The sequence below is a fragment of the Cetorhinus maximus genome, chromosome 32 (assembly GCF_964194155.1).
Source record: "Cetorhinus maximus chromosome 32, sCetMax3.hap1.1, whole genome shotgun sequence".
Taxonomy (NCBI): Eukaryota; Metazoa; Chordata; class Chondrichthyes; order Lamniformes; family Cetorhinidae; genus Cetorhinus; species Cetorhinus maximus.
The window spans coordinates 14704616-14723464 of NC_135910.1; the positions used below are offsets into that span (position 1 = coordinate 14704616).

At 47.3% G+C, this 18849-nt stretch overlaps 1 protein-coding gene across 7 annotated transcripts in view; it reads left to right on the plus strand.

Moving 5' to 3' along the window:
• The window catches only part of klc3 (kinesin light chain 3), a 73159-nt gene that overhangs the window by 17995 nt on the left and 36315 nt on the right, over positions 1-18849 (plus strand). For all 7 annotated transcript variants that reach the window (XM_078533260.1, XM_078533261.1, XM_078533262.1 and 4 more), the window contains 6 exons: positions 13-262; positions 2818-3045; positions 4649-4721; positions 8561-8786; positions 14268-14355; positions 16170-16271. In XM_078533260.1, the coding sequence (XP_078389386.1) occupies positions 26-262; positions 2818-3045; positions 4649-4721; positions 8561-8786; positions 14268-14355; positions 16170-16271 (954 nt within the window). In that variant the 5' untranslated portion in view covers positions 13-25. The remainder of the gene's footprint in view (positions 1-12; positions 263-2817; positions 3046-4648; positions 4722-8560; positions 8787-14267; positions 14356-16169; positions 16272-18849) is intronic.

The following is an 18849-nucleotide window of genomic DNA, read 5'->3' on the forward strand; positions in this document are numbered from 1 at the left end:
TCCTGTGCATAGGGCCCAGAGCGTCATGTCCACAATGGTGCAGTTAAATGAAAAGCTGAGTGCGGACGAGATCATTACCGGCACCAAGCAGGTCATCCAGGGGCTGGAGGCACTGAGGAATGAAAACAACGCCATCCTACAGAACCTGCAAGAAACCCTGAATGGTCTGACTGAAGATGAAGAAGCTCACCTGGTGGAAGAGAAGACCTGTCTGGTCCAGAGATCACTGGAGATGATTGAGCTGGGGCTAAGTGAAGCACAGGTAGGACTGAATATTAAATTACAAGGTGACACTACACAAAACTGGGATTGTATTCCCAAGAATTTATAGAATAGAATGGTTACAGCACAAAAGGAGGCTATTAAGCTCATCAAGTCCATGCTGGCTTTCTGAAAGAGCATTTAGCTAGTCCCACTCCACCATCCTTTCCTTGTACTCGTGCAATTTTTTTCCCTTGTGCTTACCAATTCCTTTATGATAGCCACAATTGAATCCACCTCCACCACTATCTCAGGCAGTGCATTCCAGATCCTAACCTCTTGCTGCGTAATCTCATGTCACCTCTGGTACTTTTGCCATTCATCTTAAACCTGTGTTCTCTGGTTCTCAACCCTTCTGGTAACAGTTTCTCCCTATCTACTCTTATCTAGATTTTTATGATTTTGAACACCTCTATCAAATCTCCTCTCAACTTTCTCTTCTCTAAGGAGGACAACCCCAGCTTCTCCAATCAGTCTAAGTGGCCAACCAAGTCCCTCACCCCTGGAACCATTCTCGTGAATCTTTGTTGCACCCTCTCTAAAGCCTTGACTTCCTTCCTGAAGTGAGGTGCTCAGAGTTGGACACAATACTCCAGTTAAGGCCATATCAGTGCTTTATAAAGGTTCATCATAGCTTCCTTTCTTATGTACACTCTTTGCCTCTAGCTATAAATAGAATTCCGTATGCTTTTCTAAACTTTTCTCAAACTGCCCTTCAACAATTTCATACTCATAAACCTCCAATTCTCTGTTCTTGCACCCCTTTTAGAATTAAACTGTTTAGTTTATATTGCCTCAGCTCATTCGTCATTGGAAATTTATGGGGTGGTTTGATCAAGTTTTCAAGATATTAAGGGGAACTGATAGGGTAGACAGACAGGAACTGTTTCCACTGGTTGGGGAGTCTGGGACTAGGGGTCATGGTCTAAAAATGGGAGCCAGACCTTCTAGGAGTGATGTTAGGAAACACTTCTACACACAAAGGGTGGGAGAAGTTTGGAACACTCTTCCACAAATGGCAATTAATGCTAGATCAATTGTTAATTTAAAAAACTCTGATAGATTTTTGTTCTTCAAAGGTATTAAGGGGTATGGGACATAGGTAGGTATTTGGAGTTAGGTCACAGATCAGCCATGATCTCATTGAATGGTGGAACAGGCTTGCAGGGCTGAATGGCTTCCTCCTGTTCTAAGTTCCCAAGAATGCTCATTTTTCAAGGGTTGTAGCACTTGTGGATTTTCAAAGATACAGAAATGCAAAATACTCCTTCAAAGAGAAGAAAATTATGGGGTATGATTTCCAATTGGCACTGTCCCTGTACACACTGAGCACATTCTTGAGTCCCTCTGTTTTTACACAGTTACACACCCCTGTACTCTCACCAGGTACTCCTTCATTTTCTTAGCCCATGTGCATCCTCCCTCCTCAACCTCGCTGATCCTGAAGCTTACAGCTCCTCTTGTAGCAACATTCTCAATTATTCCAACTGACTGGTGAACGTTCCATCTTGGTGCCAATAACTGAGTGGAGCTGATGGGCATGGACATGATTGTCACCAGTGGCACCGGGTACACCATCCAGGGGCAGGAGGCACTTAAAGGGGAAAAATAACACCACCCTGCAGGGAAAAATACCAATCCATCTGGAGTGCGTTCCTGGGTTTTGCTTCTCCTATCGTCCCTCCACAGGCCTGTCCTTCCCTCTGCTGTGGAGGGATGATAGGAGTACCTCACCATCCATTCTGGGTGAATACTTTGATATGAAGAGGCACCACTTGTGCTTACCCACTAGGGGAGATACAAACTAAACCTATGGTTTTGACTAATAGGTCCCTGAACTGTTAAGAAATCAAACTCCTCGAGACAATGTTTGGCTGAAACATTTCACTAAATAAGCTTAACCAACCAACACCAACTTAGTTGGAGGGACGCCTTACCTCAGCAACTTCAAATCCTTTGTCGAACGACTGTAGTGGTTAAAAACCCTGACAGGCGCCTGAAAGTGAAAATTTCACAGCACCTTCCACAAATGAATGACTTCAATGCGCATTCCTCCAAAGATCTTGAATCTAATCTTTAGATCCTGCTTTTTGTTGACTTTTTTCCCCCAAAGTTGGTTTAAAACCGTATGGTTTTACAGAAAAGCAGACATAGAGAGGGTGAAACCTTTCTCCTGCACGTTGTGAAAATAATCAGATCCCGAGGCATTTGACAAGGATGTGTCTTCACATTGCAACGCTGCAGTACCAGTTACTGGATCACCCGAGTTTCTCTGAGCCATGGAGACAACGGTGCTCCCTCTAGCAGTACAAAACTGCATCATTTCTGTTTACTCCACAGGCCCAACAGCCTTCATGTTGCTGCAGATCCTGACTCCTGGACATAACAGACCCCAAACCTCTATTGAACAGCATGTTGGCTCTAAAATATTTACCGTTTAATGTTCTTTTCTTCAGAGAAGCAGGAAATAGAGAAGCCATTGAAGTGAGTTTCTGGAGGAGCTGGAGGCATTTGGACGACTTGCCCATGTGTTTTTATTCTTGACCTATATTTCAGGTGGTGACCGCTCTGTCGACCCATCTCAGCACCGTGGAGGCAGAGAAGCAGAAGCTACGAGCACAGGTGCGCCGGCTGTGCCAGGAGAACCAGTGGTTGCGGGATGAGCTGGCTGGCACCCAGCAGAAGCTGCAGAAGAGCGAGCAGATGGTGGCACAGCTGGAGGAGGAGAAGAAGCATCTTGAATTCATGAACCAAATCAAAAAGTACGACGAGGAGGAGGCAGGGGTACGTCAAAGAGCAGCGCCACAACTAAATACTCAAAAGGGAGGAAATTTGAAGGGGCTCTGGGGAAAGGGCAGAGGTGTGGGACTAATTGAAGCCCTTTCAAGGAGCCAGCAGAGGTACGATGGTCAGAATGGCCAACACCTGTGCTGTATGATTTGATGATTTTTTTTTATTTCTTCCCTTTTTTTCCTGCCTTCTGACAAGAAGGTGCTGACTCCATCAGAACACCCTGGTTCTATAGGGGCAGCACCCCTCTGGGCACCATGCCGAAGCGCCAATTCTCCATGCCTTAACTTGGCATGTGTTGACAGCTAATCGTGCCCTCGTGTGATCTCCACGTGTGCGCCGCGTCTCTATTTTAAAATGCACCCTTAATTAGGTTGGTTGCAAGCTCCGGCACTCTGTGGCGCCAGACCTTGCCAGGAGATGGGAACTGACTCCAGAATGCAACGCTCAAAGGCAGACGGCAGCCATTGCTGGGCTTGCCATTGCCTTGCAGAATAGAACAGGCAGGAGTTCAGAGGACCAGCAGCTCTTTGGTGCAGAGAATTAGCCAAACGGTCAATGAAAAGGTACAGGGCCCAACCATGTGTGAATACGATTCTGTCTGCTTTTCTAACTCTTTCACAAACTACCCTGCTATGTTCAACAATTTTGTGCTCATAAACCTCCAATTCTCTCCGTTCTTGCACCCCTTTTAGAATTAAACTGTTTAGTTTATATTGCCTCTGCTCATTCGTCATTGGAAAATTATGGGGTGGTTTGATCAAGTTTTCAAGATATTAAGGGGAGCTGATAAGGCAGACAGAGAGGAATTACTTCCGCTGGTTGGGGAGTCTGGGACTAGGGGTCACGGTCTAAAAGGACAAGGAAGCAGATAGATGGGAACACCACCACCTGGAAGTTCCCCTCCAAGTCTCTCGCCATCCTGACTTGGAAATATATTGGCGTTCCTTCACTGTCACTGGGTCAAAACCCTGGACCTCCCTAACAGCACTGTGGGTGTACCTACACCACATGTACTGCAGTGGTTCAAGAAGGCAGCTCACCACCACCTTCTCAAGGGCAACCAGGGATGGGCAATAAATGCTGGCCCAGCCAGCGACACCCACATCCCATGAGTAAATAAAAAAAACCTTTTTTCCAACCATTTAACTTCAGCAGAAGCATTACTTAATGACTTGCTTCACTCCCAACAGCCGTGCACTAGTTTGTTCCTTTTTCCTGACCTGCGATTTGAAAATTGCCTTCTCGCCCCCACCCAACCCATTAGCAAGCTCCTCAAGAAGCTTAGCAGGCAGTTAGTTGGAGGTGGGCGGGCTGCCGACTTCCCCCACTACACTTCGAAAATAGCAGTGCTTTCGGAGGCTTTAAAAGACGGACACCCACCCAGGAGCGCTGCTTTCAAAGCGCACCCACACCCAACCTCGCCCCACAGGTAATTGAAAATCAAGCCTTCTTTATCAGGGGTCACTTTCACACCCACAAGATACCCCAAAGGACTTTACCATCAATGAAGAGCCTTTTGAGGTGTAGTCACTGTTGTAATGTGTTTCTTAATCTCTTATGACTGTTCTCCCCACTTCCCTTCTCTATTTGGCAGGAAGATAAAGTCAGTGTGTTCGCAAAGGGTCCGCTGGATGACCTGTTCCCCAGCGAGGACGAGCCGACTCAACGTACGTACACTGCAAACCTTACGGGAGCTAACTTTTGAATTCTATTGCTCCTATTTTGAAAGGAAATTCAGTTCCTCCCTCCCCTAAGTCCGACGCAAGCTTCTCGGTTGTTGCTTCCGATCGCAGCAAAACTCAAGTGTCAGGGAATTCCGGTAGGGTTTCTTCAGACAGAGGACATGTGAACGAGCACGCAAAACAAACTGTCCGCACTGGTAGATGAGCAGGAAGCTTTTTTTGGAAAAATCCTAAAAAGAAAAGCAGGCAAGTTCCTGCACCTGAGAGATGAAAGGTTTTATAAAAGATATGGAGACATCTCGCAGAAAAAGGGTGGGGATAATTGAAGGTGAGGGACTGAAATATGCTGCTATTTGTTATTTTGTACTATTTTAAATACTTGGTTGGGTTTGATGAGGTTGAGGTTTATGGAGAGCTAGATGGCTGTCTCATTTCAGCATTTTTTTTTAACAGATTAAGTAATTAGTGTTTCTTTTTCCTATCCTACTTAAACAGTCTCCCTTGCTCCAGTGATTCTTTTAGAAAGAAATTAGCTCTCAGAAGTTTGGGGTGATGTTTGACAAGGCTGCCCACATTCCTAGATGCCCTGCAAAGGCAGGAGCGGGCTATCTTCTGTAGCGATCATTTGTACAGCTGAGTGGCTTGCTACTTCATTAAGAGCCAACTACAGTATGGTTTGCAGGTGACATAAGAAGTTAGGAAGGCAAATGGAATGTTGCCGTTTATTGCAAGGGGAACAGAGTGTGAAAGTAGAAAAGTTATGCTAGTGTACAGTTGGTGAGACCACATCTGGAGTACTGTGTACAGTTTTGGTGTCCTTACTTAAGAAAGGATATATAATTGCAATAGAAGCAGTTCAGTGAAGGCTCATTTGACTGATTTCTGGGATGAAGGGGATATCTTATGAGGAAAGGTTGAGCAGGTTAAGCCTATGACCATTGGAGTTTAGAAGAATGAGAGGTGACCTGATTGAAACATATAAGATCCTGAGGGGACTTGACAGGGTGAATGCTGAGAGGACCCTCTTGTGGGGAACCTAGAAGCATGGGAGACTGTTTAAAAATTGGCGGCCTCCCATTTAAGACAGAGGTGAGGAGAATTTTTTTCTCTCAGAGGACGTTAGTCTGTGGAATTCTCTTCCCCAGAAAGCAGTGGAGGCTGGGTCATTGAATATATTCAAGGCAGAGTTAGATAAGTTTTTGATAGACAAGGGAGTCAAGGTTATGGGAGGCAGACATGAAAATGGAGTTGAGGCTACAATCAGATCAGCCATGATCTTACTGAATGGTGGAGCAGGCTCGAGAGGCCAAATGGCCTCCTGCTGCTCCTAATTCTTGTGCTGTTGTATAACTTGAGACTAGAGTCACGTATAGGCTAGATAGGGTCAAGATGGCAGGTACCCTTCCCTGAAGGACATTATCTCAGAGTCTGGGTTCGGCCTTTTTGATCTGAGATGAGGGGATTTTTTTTTATGTTCAGGAGTGTTATGAAGTTTTGAAATTCTTTACCAGGAAGGGCAGTGGATGTCCTGTCACTGAGTATGTGTAGGACAGGCCACTAACAGAATCATGGGGTAGGGCAGGAAAGTGGCATTAAGGTAAAAGATCAGCCATGATCTGCTTGAATACAGGAGCAGGCTGGAGGGGCCAATTGGCTCACTCCTGCTCCTGTTCCTTTCAAAGGCATGAGTGAACTGCTTGGGTTTTTACAAAAACCCACACTTGCAGTGAATTTGTTACTGGTGCCAGCCCACAAGTTACCAGTTTGATGGCACTCAATTTGTCAAATCGGCATATCCGGGCTTGACATAGGACATCTGAATTGCAAGCCCAACACCATAATCACTGCAGCACCATAGCTGAGCATCATCTGTGTCAACCGTTGATTCACAATTCCCATGGTAGCTCAATTAATAAAGGCATGGATTGCTACTGAGCTCTCTTCATCCTTTAAGGTGAAAACGACTATGTACAGCATAGAGGTGTTAGGTGGGATTCCAATGGGCACATAGCTGACTGCAAAGGCCGATCCGTGCCTGGAAGGTTCTGCTGCAAATAGGACAGGATACTGCAGACAGTTTGGCTCAGGATTTCCTCTCCTTGTGTTTTCTCCCCGTGTCCGATATGCGCTTGATTTCAAAGGAGGCCGCACTTTTTTTTCATTGTGCCAAGTGCCGCGATCCTGGGCGAGCTTCTCCCAGGACTCAGAAGTCAATATCAAAACTCCTAAGTGAAGCTGCTGAGCTATACAGGCCAGAAAGGTCCCATGTTTGACCCCAACCTGCGATGCATTAACCAGTCTTAGTTGAAGCAGCTGCTGGGGTTGCTTGCCCTTGAGAATTTGGCATTGAGTCGCCTTCTTGATCCACTACAGTCCCTGTGGTGTAGGTACACCAACAGTGCGGTTATGGGGGGAGTTCCAGGATTTTGACCTAATGACACTGAAGGAACGGCGATATGTTTTAAGTCAGGGTGGTGTGTGATTTGGGGGGAGGCTTTCTGGTGGTGGTGTTCCCATGCCTGCTGCCCTTGTTCTTCTAGGCAGTAGAAGTCACAGGTTTGGAAGGTGTTGTCAAAGGAGCCTTGGCGAGCTGCTGCAGTGCATCTTGAATATGGTCAACACTGCAGCCAGTGTGCAGGTGGTGGAGGGAGTAAATATGTAAGGTGGTGGATGGGGTACCAGTCAAGCAGGCTGCTTTGTCTTGGATGGTGTCGAGCTTCTTGAGTGTTGGAGCTGCTCTCATCCAGGCAAGTGGGGAGTATTACATCACACTCCTGTCTTGTGCCTTGTAGATGGTGGACAGGCTTTGGGGAGTCAGGAGATGAGTTACTCATCACAGGATTCCCAGCCTCTGACCTGCTCTTGTAGCCACAGTATTTATATTAGAGAAGTTAGGACTGTTTTCCCTGGAGAAAAAAAAGGTTGAGAGGAGATTTCATAGAGGTGTTCAAAATCATGAGGGGTCTGGACAGAGTAGATAGGGAGATAAAAACGTAAAATGCTGGAAAAACTCAGCGGGTCTGGCAACATCTCTGGAGAGAGAAACAGAGTTAGCGTTTTGACTATTCAGTTTACCTCAGCTCTGAAGAAGAGTCATACGGACTCAAAACGTTAACTCTGTTTCTCTCTCCACATATGCTGCCAGACCTGCTGAGTTTTTCCAGCACTTTGTTTTTATTTCAGATTTCCAGCATCTGCAGCATTTTGCTTTTATTTTAGTAGAGAGGGAGAAACTGTTCCCATTCATGAAAGGACCGAGAATGAGAGGGCACAGATTTAAGATAATTGGCAAAAGAAGCAAAAGTGATATGAGGAGAAACTTCATTTATGCAGAGAGTGGCTAGGGTTTGGAATGCGCTGTCTGAGAGTAGGGTGGAGGCAGGTTCAATTGAAGCATCCAGAAGCAAATTAGACTGTTACCTGAAAAGGAAGAATGTGCAAGAGAAGGTGGAGGAATGGCACTAAGTGAGTTGCTCATTCATAGACCTGGTGCAGACATGATGGGCCAAATGGCCTCCCTCTGTGCTGTAACAATTCTGTCATTCTGTGATTTGGCTGGTCAGGTAAATTCTGGTTAGTGGTCAGTTTGGACTGAGGACATTGGCTTTGGCAGTGACGCCTCTGTAATTGAATAATCTGTCAATCCTTGTTGCCTAAGCTAAGTAAGATCTCCTTGGAAGAGGTAAGTGTGAGCATCCTATACCCCTGTGAACACAAGTCATTGTGGGGTTGGAAGACAATTTGGAATAGGAAGTAGTGTTTATTGAACGGAAGAGAGGGCACTGGAAACTGAAGTGATTTATTTGTGTACTTGTGTGTTGCAGTGCATCAGCCACACAGCAGTGCAGCAGCTGCTGCCCAGCAGGGCGGGTATGAGATCCCAGCACGACTGCGAACACTGCACAACCTGGTCATACAGTATGCTTCACAAGGCCGCTATGAAGTGGCTGTTCCACTCTGTAAACAAGCACTGGAGGACCTGGAGAAAACGTCAGGCCACAATCACCCCGACGTGGCCACCATGCTAAATATTCTCGCCTTGGTGTACAGGTATGATCCCTTTATTGCTCCAGAATCACACTGCAAGCTTACTTAATAATACTGACAATAAGGACAGAAGGAATGAGATTACACTTAAGTCAATGATATATTGACCTATACCAGGGGGTCCCCAGGAGTGTGTCAGTGTTTACAGAGGGTCCCCAGGAGTGTGTCAGTGTTTACAGGGGGTCCCTAGGAGTGTGTCTGTATTTACAGAGGGTCCCCAGGAGTGTGTCAGTGTTTATAGAGGGTCCCCAGGAGTGTGTCAGTGTTTACAGAGGGTCCCCAGGAGTGTGTCTGTATTTACAGAGGGTCCCCAGGAGTGTGTCTGTATTTACAGAGGGTCCTCAGGAGTGTGTCAGTGTTTACAGAGGGTCCCCAGGAGTGTGTCAGTGTTTACAGAGGGTCCCCAGGAGAGTGTCTGTATTTACAGAGGGTCCCCAGGAGTGCATCGGTAGTTGCACCTTGTGTGATATGCTTACTTAAAAACTTTAACTTGCTTTCTTTGTTCTGGCCACAGCTGACCATTTAGTACAAATGCAGAGCATGCAGGGATATTAGTGGCAGGATTTTACACATCGGCGAGTGTGGGCGGGGCCCGCTCGCCGACACGTAAAATGACACGTGGTGACGTCAGACAAAACTTCTGACGTCACCGCGCCCCATTTAAATTTTCAGGAAGGCAGGGGCGCAGCAAAATCAGTTGCGCGCCCGCCGACCTTTCAGTGGCCAATTGAGGCCATTGACAGAGTCAATTAAGTAATTAAAGGACCTGCCCGTCCAACCTTAAGGTTGGCAGGCAGGCCAGGAGCCCCAGCGCGAATTAGAAAAGGCATGAAACCTCATCCACGGGCGGGGTGAGGTTTCATGTAGGTTTTTAAAAATTATAAGAAAGTTTTTGTAAAAATTATGGACATGTCCCAACTCATGTGACAGTGTCACACGAGGGGACATGTTAGGGAAGTTTTATTTTTCTATTTTTAGCTTTTTGATATTTACAGCCGATCTCTCTGAGACTGAACTTAGCCTCAGGGGGATGAGTGCACTCTATCGTGTACATGCGCGAAAGAGCACACTCTCGATTTTGGGAATCCCCCCCACCACCCCAACCCGGCCCACACAGGGAGCGCACAGCGCTTCTGTGCGGACGTCATGCTGGGCGGGCCTTAATTGGCCCACCCACGTAAAATGGTGCTGCGCCCCCAACTGGGGGCACCGATTGGAAGCGCACCTGTGCGCGCCCGCCCATCAACTTCCCCCCTCCCCGATGGGGGGAAAATCCTGCCCTAGGTTTCTGCATCCTTTCTCTATTCATTGAGTTACTGGCGCGTTGCCTCTGCTGGAGTATACTCTACTTTTAAAAAATATTTCTGTTGAGTTTTTTTTAAACAGCCCACCTCTTCATAGATAACAGACGTGTGCTGTATTTTTATTAAAAAAACAATATTTTAATAGAAAATTTCTGTATTGGTACCTGGGACCTGGAAGTGTGACAGTATTTGTAATGGGATCCCCAGGAGTGTCAGAAATTGCAAGAGTCCCCTGGAGAGCGTCGATATTTGCAGGGGGCGCCCGGGAGCATGTCAACATTTACAGGGGGTCCCCAGGGGAATGGGTCAGTATTTGCAGGGGGTCCCCAGAATATGTGTCAACATTTACAGCGGGTCCCCGGGGAATGGGTCAGTATTTACAGGGGTCCCCGGGATATGTGTCAACATTTACAGGGGTCCCCGGGATATGTGTCAACATTTACAGGGGGTCCCCGGGGAATGGGTCAGTATTTACAGAGGGTCCCCGGGAGTGTGTCAGTGCTTGGACGGGGTTCCCAGGAGTGCGTCAGTTGTTGGCAGGGGGGTGTGTAGGAGTGCGTCAGTAGTTGCAGGAGGACCCAGGAGTGTGTCAGTAGTTGCAGTGGGTCCACATGAGTGTGTCAGTCATTGCAGGGGGTCCCTGGGAGTGCATGTGTGCATGTGTAATAGTAATTGCCTTATCATTTAAAGACATTATAGGGCTCTGCTGCCATGTCCTCTCCTTATCCTACAGCAGCTATATGCTGTGTCTGCACAGGCTCCCTTTCTAGTTGTCAGGGATTAAGTGTGGCAGAATGGCTCCTTTCCACACAAGGCAAATACCAACTGAGCCATTAAGCGTTGGCACTCTGGTTTCCATCTTAAAGCAAAACACCAGTCTTAGAGTTGATAAAGAAACTAAAATAGAAATATTGGTAAACTGTTAAATCTAACTTCCAGTTCTGATGTAAGGTAATCGACCTGAAAGTTCAACTCTGCTTCTCTCTCCACAGGTACTGCCAGACCTGCCGAGTATTTTCAGCATTTTCGGTTTTTATCTCCGATCTCGAGCAGCCACGGTGGTTTACTTTTGTTAAAGTACTACCGTCATTAAGTGCATATTTATGTTGACAGTAAGATTATGCCTTGATCTGGATGCTGAGTAATGGGGAGATCTTTGTCCCACAGCCCGACACGTCCTTTTAGTTGGGAATTTGTGTCTAAATAGCACCTGCAAAAATCTGAAGCAAAAGCAGTATTTTTTTAAATTTCCATCAAGCTTCCACAATGTAGAAGGTGAATTTTGGCAGCAGATTAACTATATTTAGTTCTTTAAGAGGATCATGAATACCTGAAGGAATTAATGCTGTTGAGTTTACAGAAGGTCATCAAGATTTTAAAAGGCTAGCCTTAATCCGAGAATTGGATTAGTGCTTTTCAATTCACTCAGAGGCACTTTGTGTTCTTTCTACTATATTTCCAGAAGAGCATTTTGATCTTAAAGATAATTTTTCTCCTGACACATAGCATAACCTTTTGCTGAAGGTGCTTTTATATCATGCTGCTTCTGACCCTGACCAATTTCCTCAGCTGTTAGGACCATTACAAAAGCACATGCAGAAGCGGGTGCAGTGCCTGTGAAGGGATATTTTCACCACGGTCAAACTTGACAGCAAGGGTGTCCCATATTCTTTACTTGACGGTGAAGTTGCCAGGATTTGCCAAGGCCAGCAGCCAGAAAGCAAACGCCATTGTAAAGGCAACTTTGAGTCGCTAGGGGCAGAACAGAACATGGAGTAAAGGCCCCAGCATGAAGTTTGGTTAATGGGGTCACACGGGTTGTTGCTCATCTAAAGCCGGGCTTCAGGCAGAATTAGGGAGAACGCCACCCAGGCCATGTCTGTTATAAGAAACCAAGCCAGATGGTGAAGAATGAATCTAGATACAGATCCATTTCTTGATAGTCAGTTTATTCACACGAGTTGCGGGACAAAGATCTCCCCGTTACTCAGCATCCCAATCAAGGCATAATCTTACTGTGAGCATAACTATGCATTTAACAACAGTAGAACTTTCACATAAAAGTAAACCACTGTGGCTGTTTGAGATCAGAAATAAAACCAGAAAATGCTGAAAAAGCGCAGCAGGTCAGGCAGCACCTGTGGAGAGAGAAGCAGAGTTAAAGTTTCGAGTCGATAGATAACCTTACGTCAGAACTAGAAGTTACATTTAACAGTTTACCAATATTTCAATTTTAGTTTCTTTATCAACTCTAAAACCAGAGTTTTGCTTTGAGATGGAAACCAGAGTGCCAACACTTGACGGCATTATATATCTCCGCCTCTTACCTGCCAACCAACCCAGTGTCCCAGCAGGTCCCTTTTTATACCTTTTTGAGTATCAGATAAACTAATTGACTAATGAAGCCCCAATTAAAGGGGAAAACAAATTATTTTTGATACAATTTCTTTTAGAGCAGGCACACTGGCCAGTATGGGGATCAAACCCTGGACCTTGGCATTGGCACTACGCTCTAACCATCTGAACTAACTGGCTGTCGTCAGTGCCTTTTTATACTCTAATGAGTGTACCATTAGAACAAATAAAATAATTAACAAATTGACAGCCCGTTAAAGGGCACTGTAACTAAAATCAAAAGCCTTAACAGAAACAGATCAAAGTTAAACGAAAATAATATTTTGGGGGCTGATGCGCCCCAGCCCCTGCGGCACCCACTGCTCGCATAAGGCCTCAAGTGTATCAGCGGACACCATGTGCAGCCCCTCTTTATACCCTTTTGAGTAAATCAAATAAATAATTAAACTAAAGAACCACCCATTAAAGGGAGTGTCTATAGTCTTTTGTAATATCAATAAAAATAAATTGACAAATAAACTAATATAACAGCCCCTTAAAGGTGTACTATAACAAAAAGACAAAACTTTAAAGGAAATTTAGCAAATTAAATTAGAATGCCTTTTCTGCGGCTGATGACACACTCCAGCCCCTGTGGCGCCCAAGTCCCTTTTTATACTCTTTTGAGCACCAAGTAACCAACTAAACTAATTAACAAATAAAACTAACAGCCTCTTAAAGGGGCAGTCCCTTTTTATACTCTTTTTAGAAAAAACAAAACTCAATAAATTAAACAAAAATTAATAATTGAGGGGGTGATAGTTCTGGTGGGGCACCGTAACAAAGAGTCCCTTTTTAACTCTTTTAAAGCCAACCAAATAAACCAAATTAACAGAATGAGGGATAAAATAAACACAGCCCCTAAGTTAGGTTAGCTGTAAAACCAAAGACAAAGTTTAAAGAAAACTTACAAACATCAAATCAAAATGTGATTAAGGGGGTCGATAAAGCACCCCAACCCCCGCGGAGCCAGAGTCCCTTTTCACATGTGCTTAAGATACTTAATCAATCAATACCCTCCACCTGTTTATCCTTAACCTTAACAATACAATTAGCGTAAGATTAACGTTGACCAGTGGAGGGCTGCAAGGATCAGTGCCGGGGCCTCAGCTATTGACAATTTATATTAGTGACTTTGACAAAGAGACTGAGCGGTGTATCTAATTTTCCTGATGATACAAAACCAGGTGAGTATGCAAGCTGTGAGGAGGACACAAAGAGGCTGAAAAGAGGAAGGGTAGGAGGAAAAAAATATTACTTCACAGCGCAAAAGAGAACGTTTTGTTGTAGTAAGCAGCCCCTTCTCGCACATCCCTTTTGTTTTGTTATTTTTCTCTGCTCCTCACGGGGTTAGGAGGGCAGAGAAGGACAATACTGAGGGAGACCAGGGACCAGATTGCCCTGACACATGGAGGTTGCAATCTTATAGAACACTTTAGGAGAATGATTAAAAATGCCATGTGCTGCACTTGTAACAAGAGAAGCAAAGCAGCCCATTATATTTCAGTGGATGTCCAAACTCTTTCAGTTTGAAAATGCAAATAATGTTGGGAAGTGGGAATGATTTACTCTCCAAAACCCATCAGCGCTCCGGGTGAATTATCGCTCTGCTTTGTTACTTAGTCCTTAACTGAACACTTCCCTTTTTTTATTGTTTGCTGCCTGCACTCTCTCAGCCACTCCAAGGGCAGTCAATGGCAGACAACATTAATTGTTTGCTGCATCCACTACATTCACAGTGCCTCTCAGAAATCCTCCTAACGATCCTCCTTCTCCTGTTTTGCAGAGATCAGAACAAATACAAAGAAGCTGCAAACCTCTTGAACGATGCCCTGACGATCCGGGAGAAAACCCTGGGCCAGGACCATCCAGCGGTCAGTTTTGTTGTTTTAATGTGCAGCCTTTAACCGGGCTGGATAGTCTGATGATCTATCGCTGCCCAATGCAGTTCAATACCTGGAGCAGAAAGGTTGGCTTGTCAGCTGATACAACAGCTACTTGTATTTACATAGCACCTCTAAAGTAGTAAAATGTCCCAAGGCTCTTCACGGGAGTGTCATCAGACAAAATTTGACACTGTGCCACATAAGGAGTTATTAGGGCAGATGCCAAAAGCTTGGTCAAAGAGGTCGGTTTTAAAGGAGGAGAGAGATGTAGAGAGGTTTATGGGAGGGAATTCCAGTGCTTAGGCCTCAGGCAGCTGAAGGCAAGGCCGACACTGGTGGAGTGATTAAAATTGGGGATGCAGGAGGCTAGAATTGGAGGAGAGCAGTAATCTTGAGTGTTGTAGGAAGGGGAGGAGGTTACAAAAAAAGGAAGGGGCAATGCCATGAAGGGATTTAGAAACAAGGATTGTCAGGGTGCAGTGGGATAGTAGGTGCTTTATGCAGATGGGTGGTTAAAAGTCAGGGAGCTTGCCTCCCTCAGTTTTCTGTCCTCTCTTGAGTGCTCTTCACAATTGCTGGACTGCAATTCCATAGGGCAGCAGCTGCTCCATTAACACGCCAACCCGTTATATATTGCCGAGGCTTCTTTGGCTAGCACTCTCTCACTTCTAAACATAAACTTGTAGGTGCAACTGCAACTACAGAGACGCAAGCATGTTTTCTGGTCTGACATTGCCAGTGCAAGACCGAGAGAGTGCCATCCTGTCACAAGTGCAATCTTTTGGATCAGATATTAAACCGAGGCCCCATCGGCCCTCTCAAATGGATGTGAAAAATCCTACGATGATTTGAAGAAGAGCAAGGAAGACCCAGCTGATATTTATCCCTCAGTTAGCACTAAAAACAAATTATCTGGTCATGATCACATTGCTGCTTGTGGGATCTTGCTATGTGCAAATTGGCTGCTGGTTTCTGACTACATTGGAAAAATAAATAATAGGCGCCTTGGGACCTTGAGCTGTTTAAAGGCGTTACATAAGTGCAAGTCTTTTTAATCAACCAAAAAATTGTGTAAATTAACCTAATGTCTCAAGACCCTGATAGATGCCTTCAGGATTATGAAAGGGTTGGATAGTGTAAATTGGAGGGTGAGACCAGAACCAGGGGGCATCAGTAAAAGATGGTCACTAATAAATCTATGAGGGAATTCAGGAGAAACTTCTTTATCTAGAGAGTGGTGAGAATGTGGAATTTGCTAGCACAGGGAGTGGTTAAAGCAAATAGCATGGACGCATTTAAGGGAAAGTTTGATAAGCACATTGGGGAGAAGGGCATCGAAGGATATGGTGATAAGGTGAGATGAAGAGGGATGGGAGGAGTCTCACGTGGTATCAGACCTGTTGAGCTGAATGGCCTCTTTCTGTGCTGTAACTACCGGAGAAGCTGATGTTAGTTCCTGAATAGCTGGTCTGTGTTGAGTGGATTGATCTCCACCAGAATGGCAAAGGGACCCTGCGGTTGAGTTTAATGTCCCTGAATTAGGCAGGGTTGGGCGGGGGGGTGGCGGGAAGAAATGGGCCAGAGTTTCAGCTGCTGATCACCATACAGTAACATGCCTACTGGATTCAGACTAATCGGTCTTACATACCCCACCCCCCAAACGGTCGTACAATTTACTGGAACATGTGCCCATAGAATGCTGAACAGTGAAGGAGCCTTCACATCTTCAGGACCAGGAAATTACAGAAGGCAGACTAAAAAGCACCTTGTGCTAACCTGGCCTTTTCATTCTTTCTGCACAGGTAGCTGCCACGTTGAATAATCTTGCCGTACTTTTTGGCAAGAGAGGAAAGTACAAAGAAGCTGAACCGCTCTGCAAGAGAGCTTTGGAAATTCGAGAGAAGGTGAGAAAGACAAGAAGACGTTCCAGCGGCAGAGCTGAAACTGCTCAGTGTGCTCCTCCCCCCCTCCCCAATATACTGCTCAGTGTGCTCCTCCCCCCCCCTCCAATATACTGCTCAGTGTGCTCCTCCCCCCCCCTCCAATATACTGCTCAGTGTGCTCCTCCCCCCCTCCCCAATATACTGCTCAGTGTGCTAAACCCCCCCCCCCAATATACTGCTCAGTGTGCTAAACCCCTCCCCCTCCAATATACTGCTCAGTGTGCTCCTCCCCCCCCCCCCAATATACTGCTCAGTGTGCTCCTCCCCCCCTCCCCAATATACTGCTCAGTGTGCTCCTCCCCCCCTCCCCAATATACTGCTCAGTGTGCTCCTCCCCCCCCCCAATATACTGCTCAGTGTGCTCCTCCCCCCCCCAATATACTGCTCAGTGTGCTCCTCCCCCCCCCCCAATATACTGCTCAGTGTGCTCCTCCCCCCCCCCCCCCAATATACTGCTCAGTGTGCTCCTCCCCCCCTCCAATATACTGCTCAGTGTGCTCCTCCCCCCCTCCCCAATATACTGCTCAGTGTGCTCCTCCCCCCCCCCCAATATACTGCTCAGTGTGCTAAACCCCCCCCCCAATATACTGCTCAGTGTGCTAAACCCCCCCCCCCAATATACTGCTCAGTGTGCTAAACCCCCCCCCCAATATACTGCTCAGTGTGCTAAACCCCCCCCCCAATATACTGCTCAGTGTGCTAAACCCCCCCCCCCAATATACTGCTCAGTGTGCTCCTCCCCCCCCCCCCAATATACTGCTCAGTGTGCTCCTCCCCCCCCCCCCCAATATACTGCTCAGTGTGCTCCTCCCCCCCCCCCCAATATACTGCTCAGTGTGCTCCTCCCCCCCCCCCCAATATACTGCTCAGTGTGCTAAACCCCCCCCCCCCAATATACTGCTCAGTGTGCTAAACCCCCCCCCAATATACTGCTCAGTGTGCTCCTCCCCCCCCCCAATATACTGCTCAGTGTGCTAAACCCCCCCCCCCAATATACTGCTCAGTGTGCTAAACCCCCCCCCCCAATATACTGCTCAGTGTGCTCCTCCCCCCCCCCCCCAATATACTGCTCAGTGTGCTAAACCCCCCCCCCCAATATACTGCTCAGTGTGCTCCTCCCCCCCCCCCCCAATATACTGCTCAGTGTGCTCCTCCCCCCCCCCCCAATATACTGCTCAGTGTGCTCCTCCCCCCCCCCCCAATATACTGCTCAGTGTGCTAAACCCCCCCCCCCAATATACTGCTCAGTGTGCTCCTCCCCCCCCCCCAATATACTGCTCAGTGTGCTCCTCCCCCCCCCCCAATATACTGCTCAGTGTGCTCCTCCCCCCCCCCCAATATACTGCTCAGTGTGCTCCTCCCCCCCCCCCCAATATACTGCTCAGTGTGCTCCTCCCCCCCCCCCAATATACTGCTCAGTGTGCTCCTCCCCCCCCCCCAATATACTGCTCAGTGTGCTCCTCCCCCCCCCCCAATATACTGCTCAGTGTGCTCCTCCCCCCCCCCAATATACTGCTCAGTGTGCTCCTCCCCCCCCCCCAATATACTGCTCAGTGTGCTCCTCCCCCCCCCCCAATATACTGCTCAGTGTGCTAAACCCCCCCTCCCCAATATACTGCTCAGTGTGCTAAACCCCCCCCCCCCAATATACTGCTCAGTGTGCTAAACCCCCCCTCCCCAATATACTGCTCAGTGTGCTAAACCCCCCCCCCAATATACTGCTCAGTGTGCTCCTCCCCCCCCCCAATATACTGCTCAGTGTGCTAAACCCCCCCCCCCAATATACTGCTCAGTGTGCTAAACCCCCCCCCCAATATACTGCTCAGTGTGCTCCTCCCCCCCCCCCCCAATATACTGCTCAGTGTGCTAAACCCCCCCCCCCCAATATACTGCTCAGTGTGCTAAACCCCCCCCCCCAATATACTGCTCAGTGTGCTCCTCCCCCCCCCCAATATACTGCTCAGTGTGCTCCTCCCCCCCTCCCCAATATACTGCTCAGTGTGCTCCTCCCCCCCCCCCAATATACTGCTCAGTGTGCTAAACCCCCCCCCCCCCAATATACTGCTCAGTGTGCTCCTCCCCCCCCCCCAATATACTGCTCAGTGTGCTCCTCCCCCCCTCCCCCAATATACTGCTCAGTGTGCTCCTCCCCCCCCCCCAATATACTGCTCAGTGTGCTAAACCCCCCCCCCCCAATATACTGCTCAGTGTGCTAAACCCCCCCCCCCCAATATACTGCTCAGTGTGCTCCTCCCCCCCCCCCCAATATACTGCTCAGTGTGCTCCTCCCCCCCCCCCAATATACTGCTCAGTGTGCTCCTCCCCCCCTCCCCCAATATACTGCTCAGTGTGCTAAACCCCCCCCCCCAATATACTGCTCAGTGTGCTCCTCCCCCCCCCCCCAATATACTGCTCAGTGTGCTCCTCCCCCCCCCCCAATATACTGCTCAGTGTGCTCCTCCCCCCCCCCAATATACTGCTCAGTGTGCTAAACCCCCCCCCCAATATACTGCTCAGTGTGCTCCTCCCCCCCCCCCAA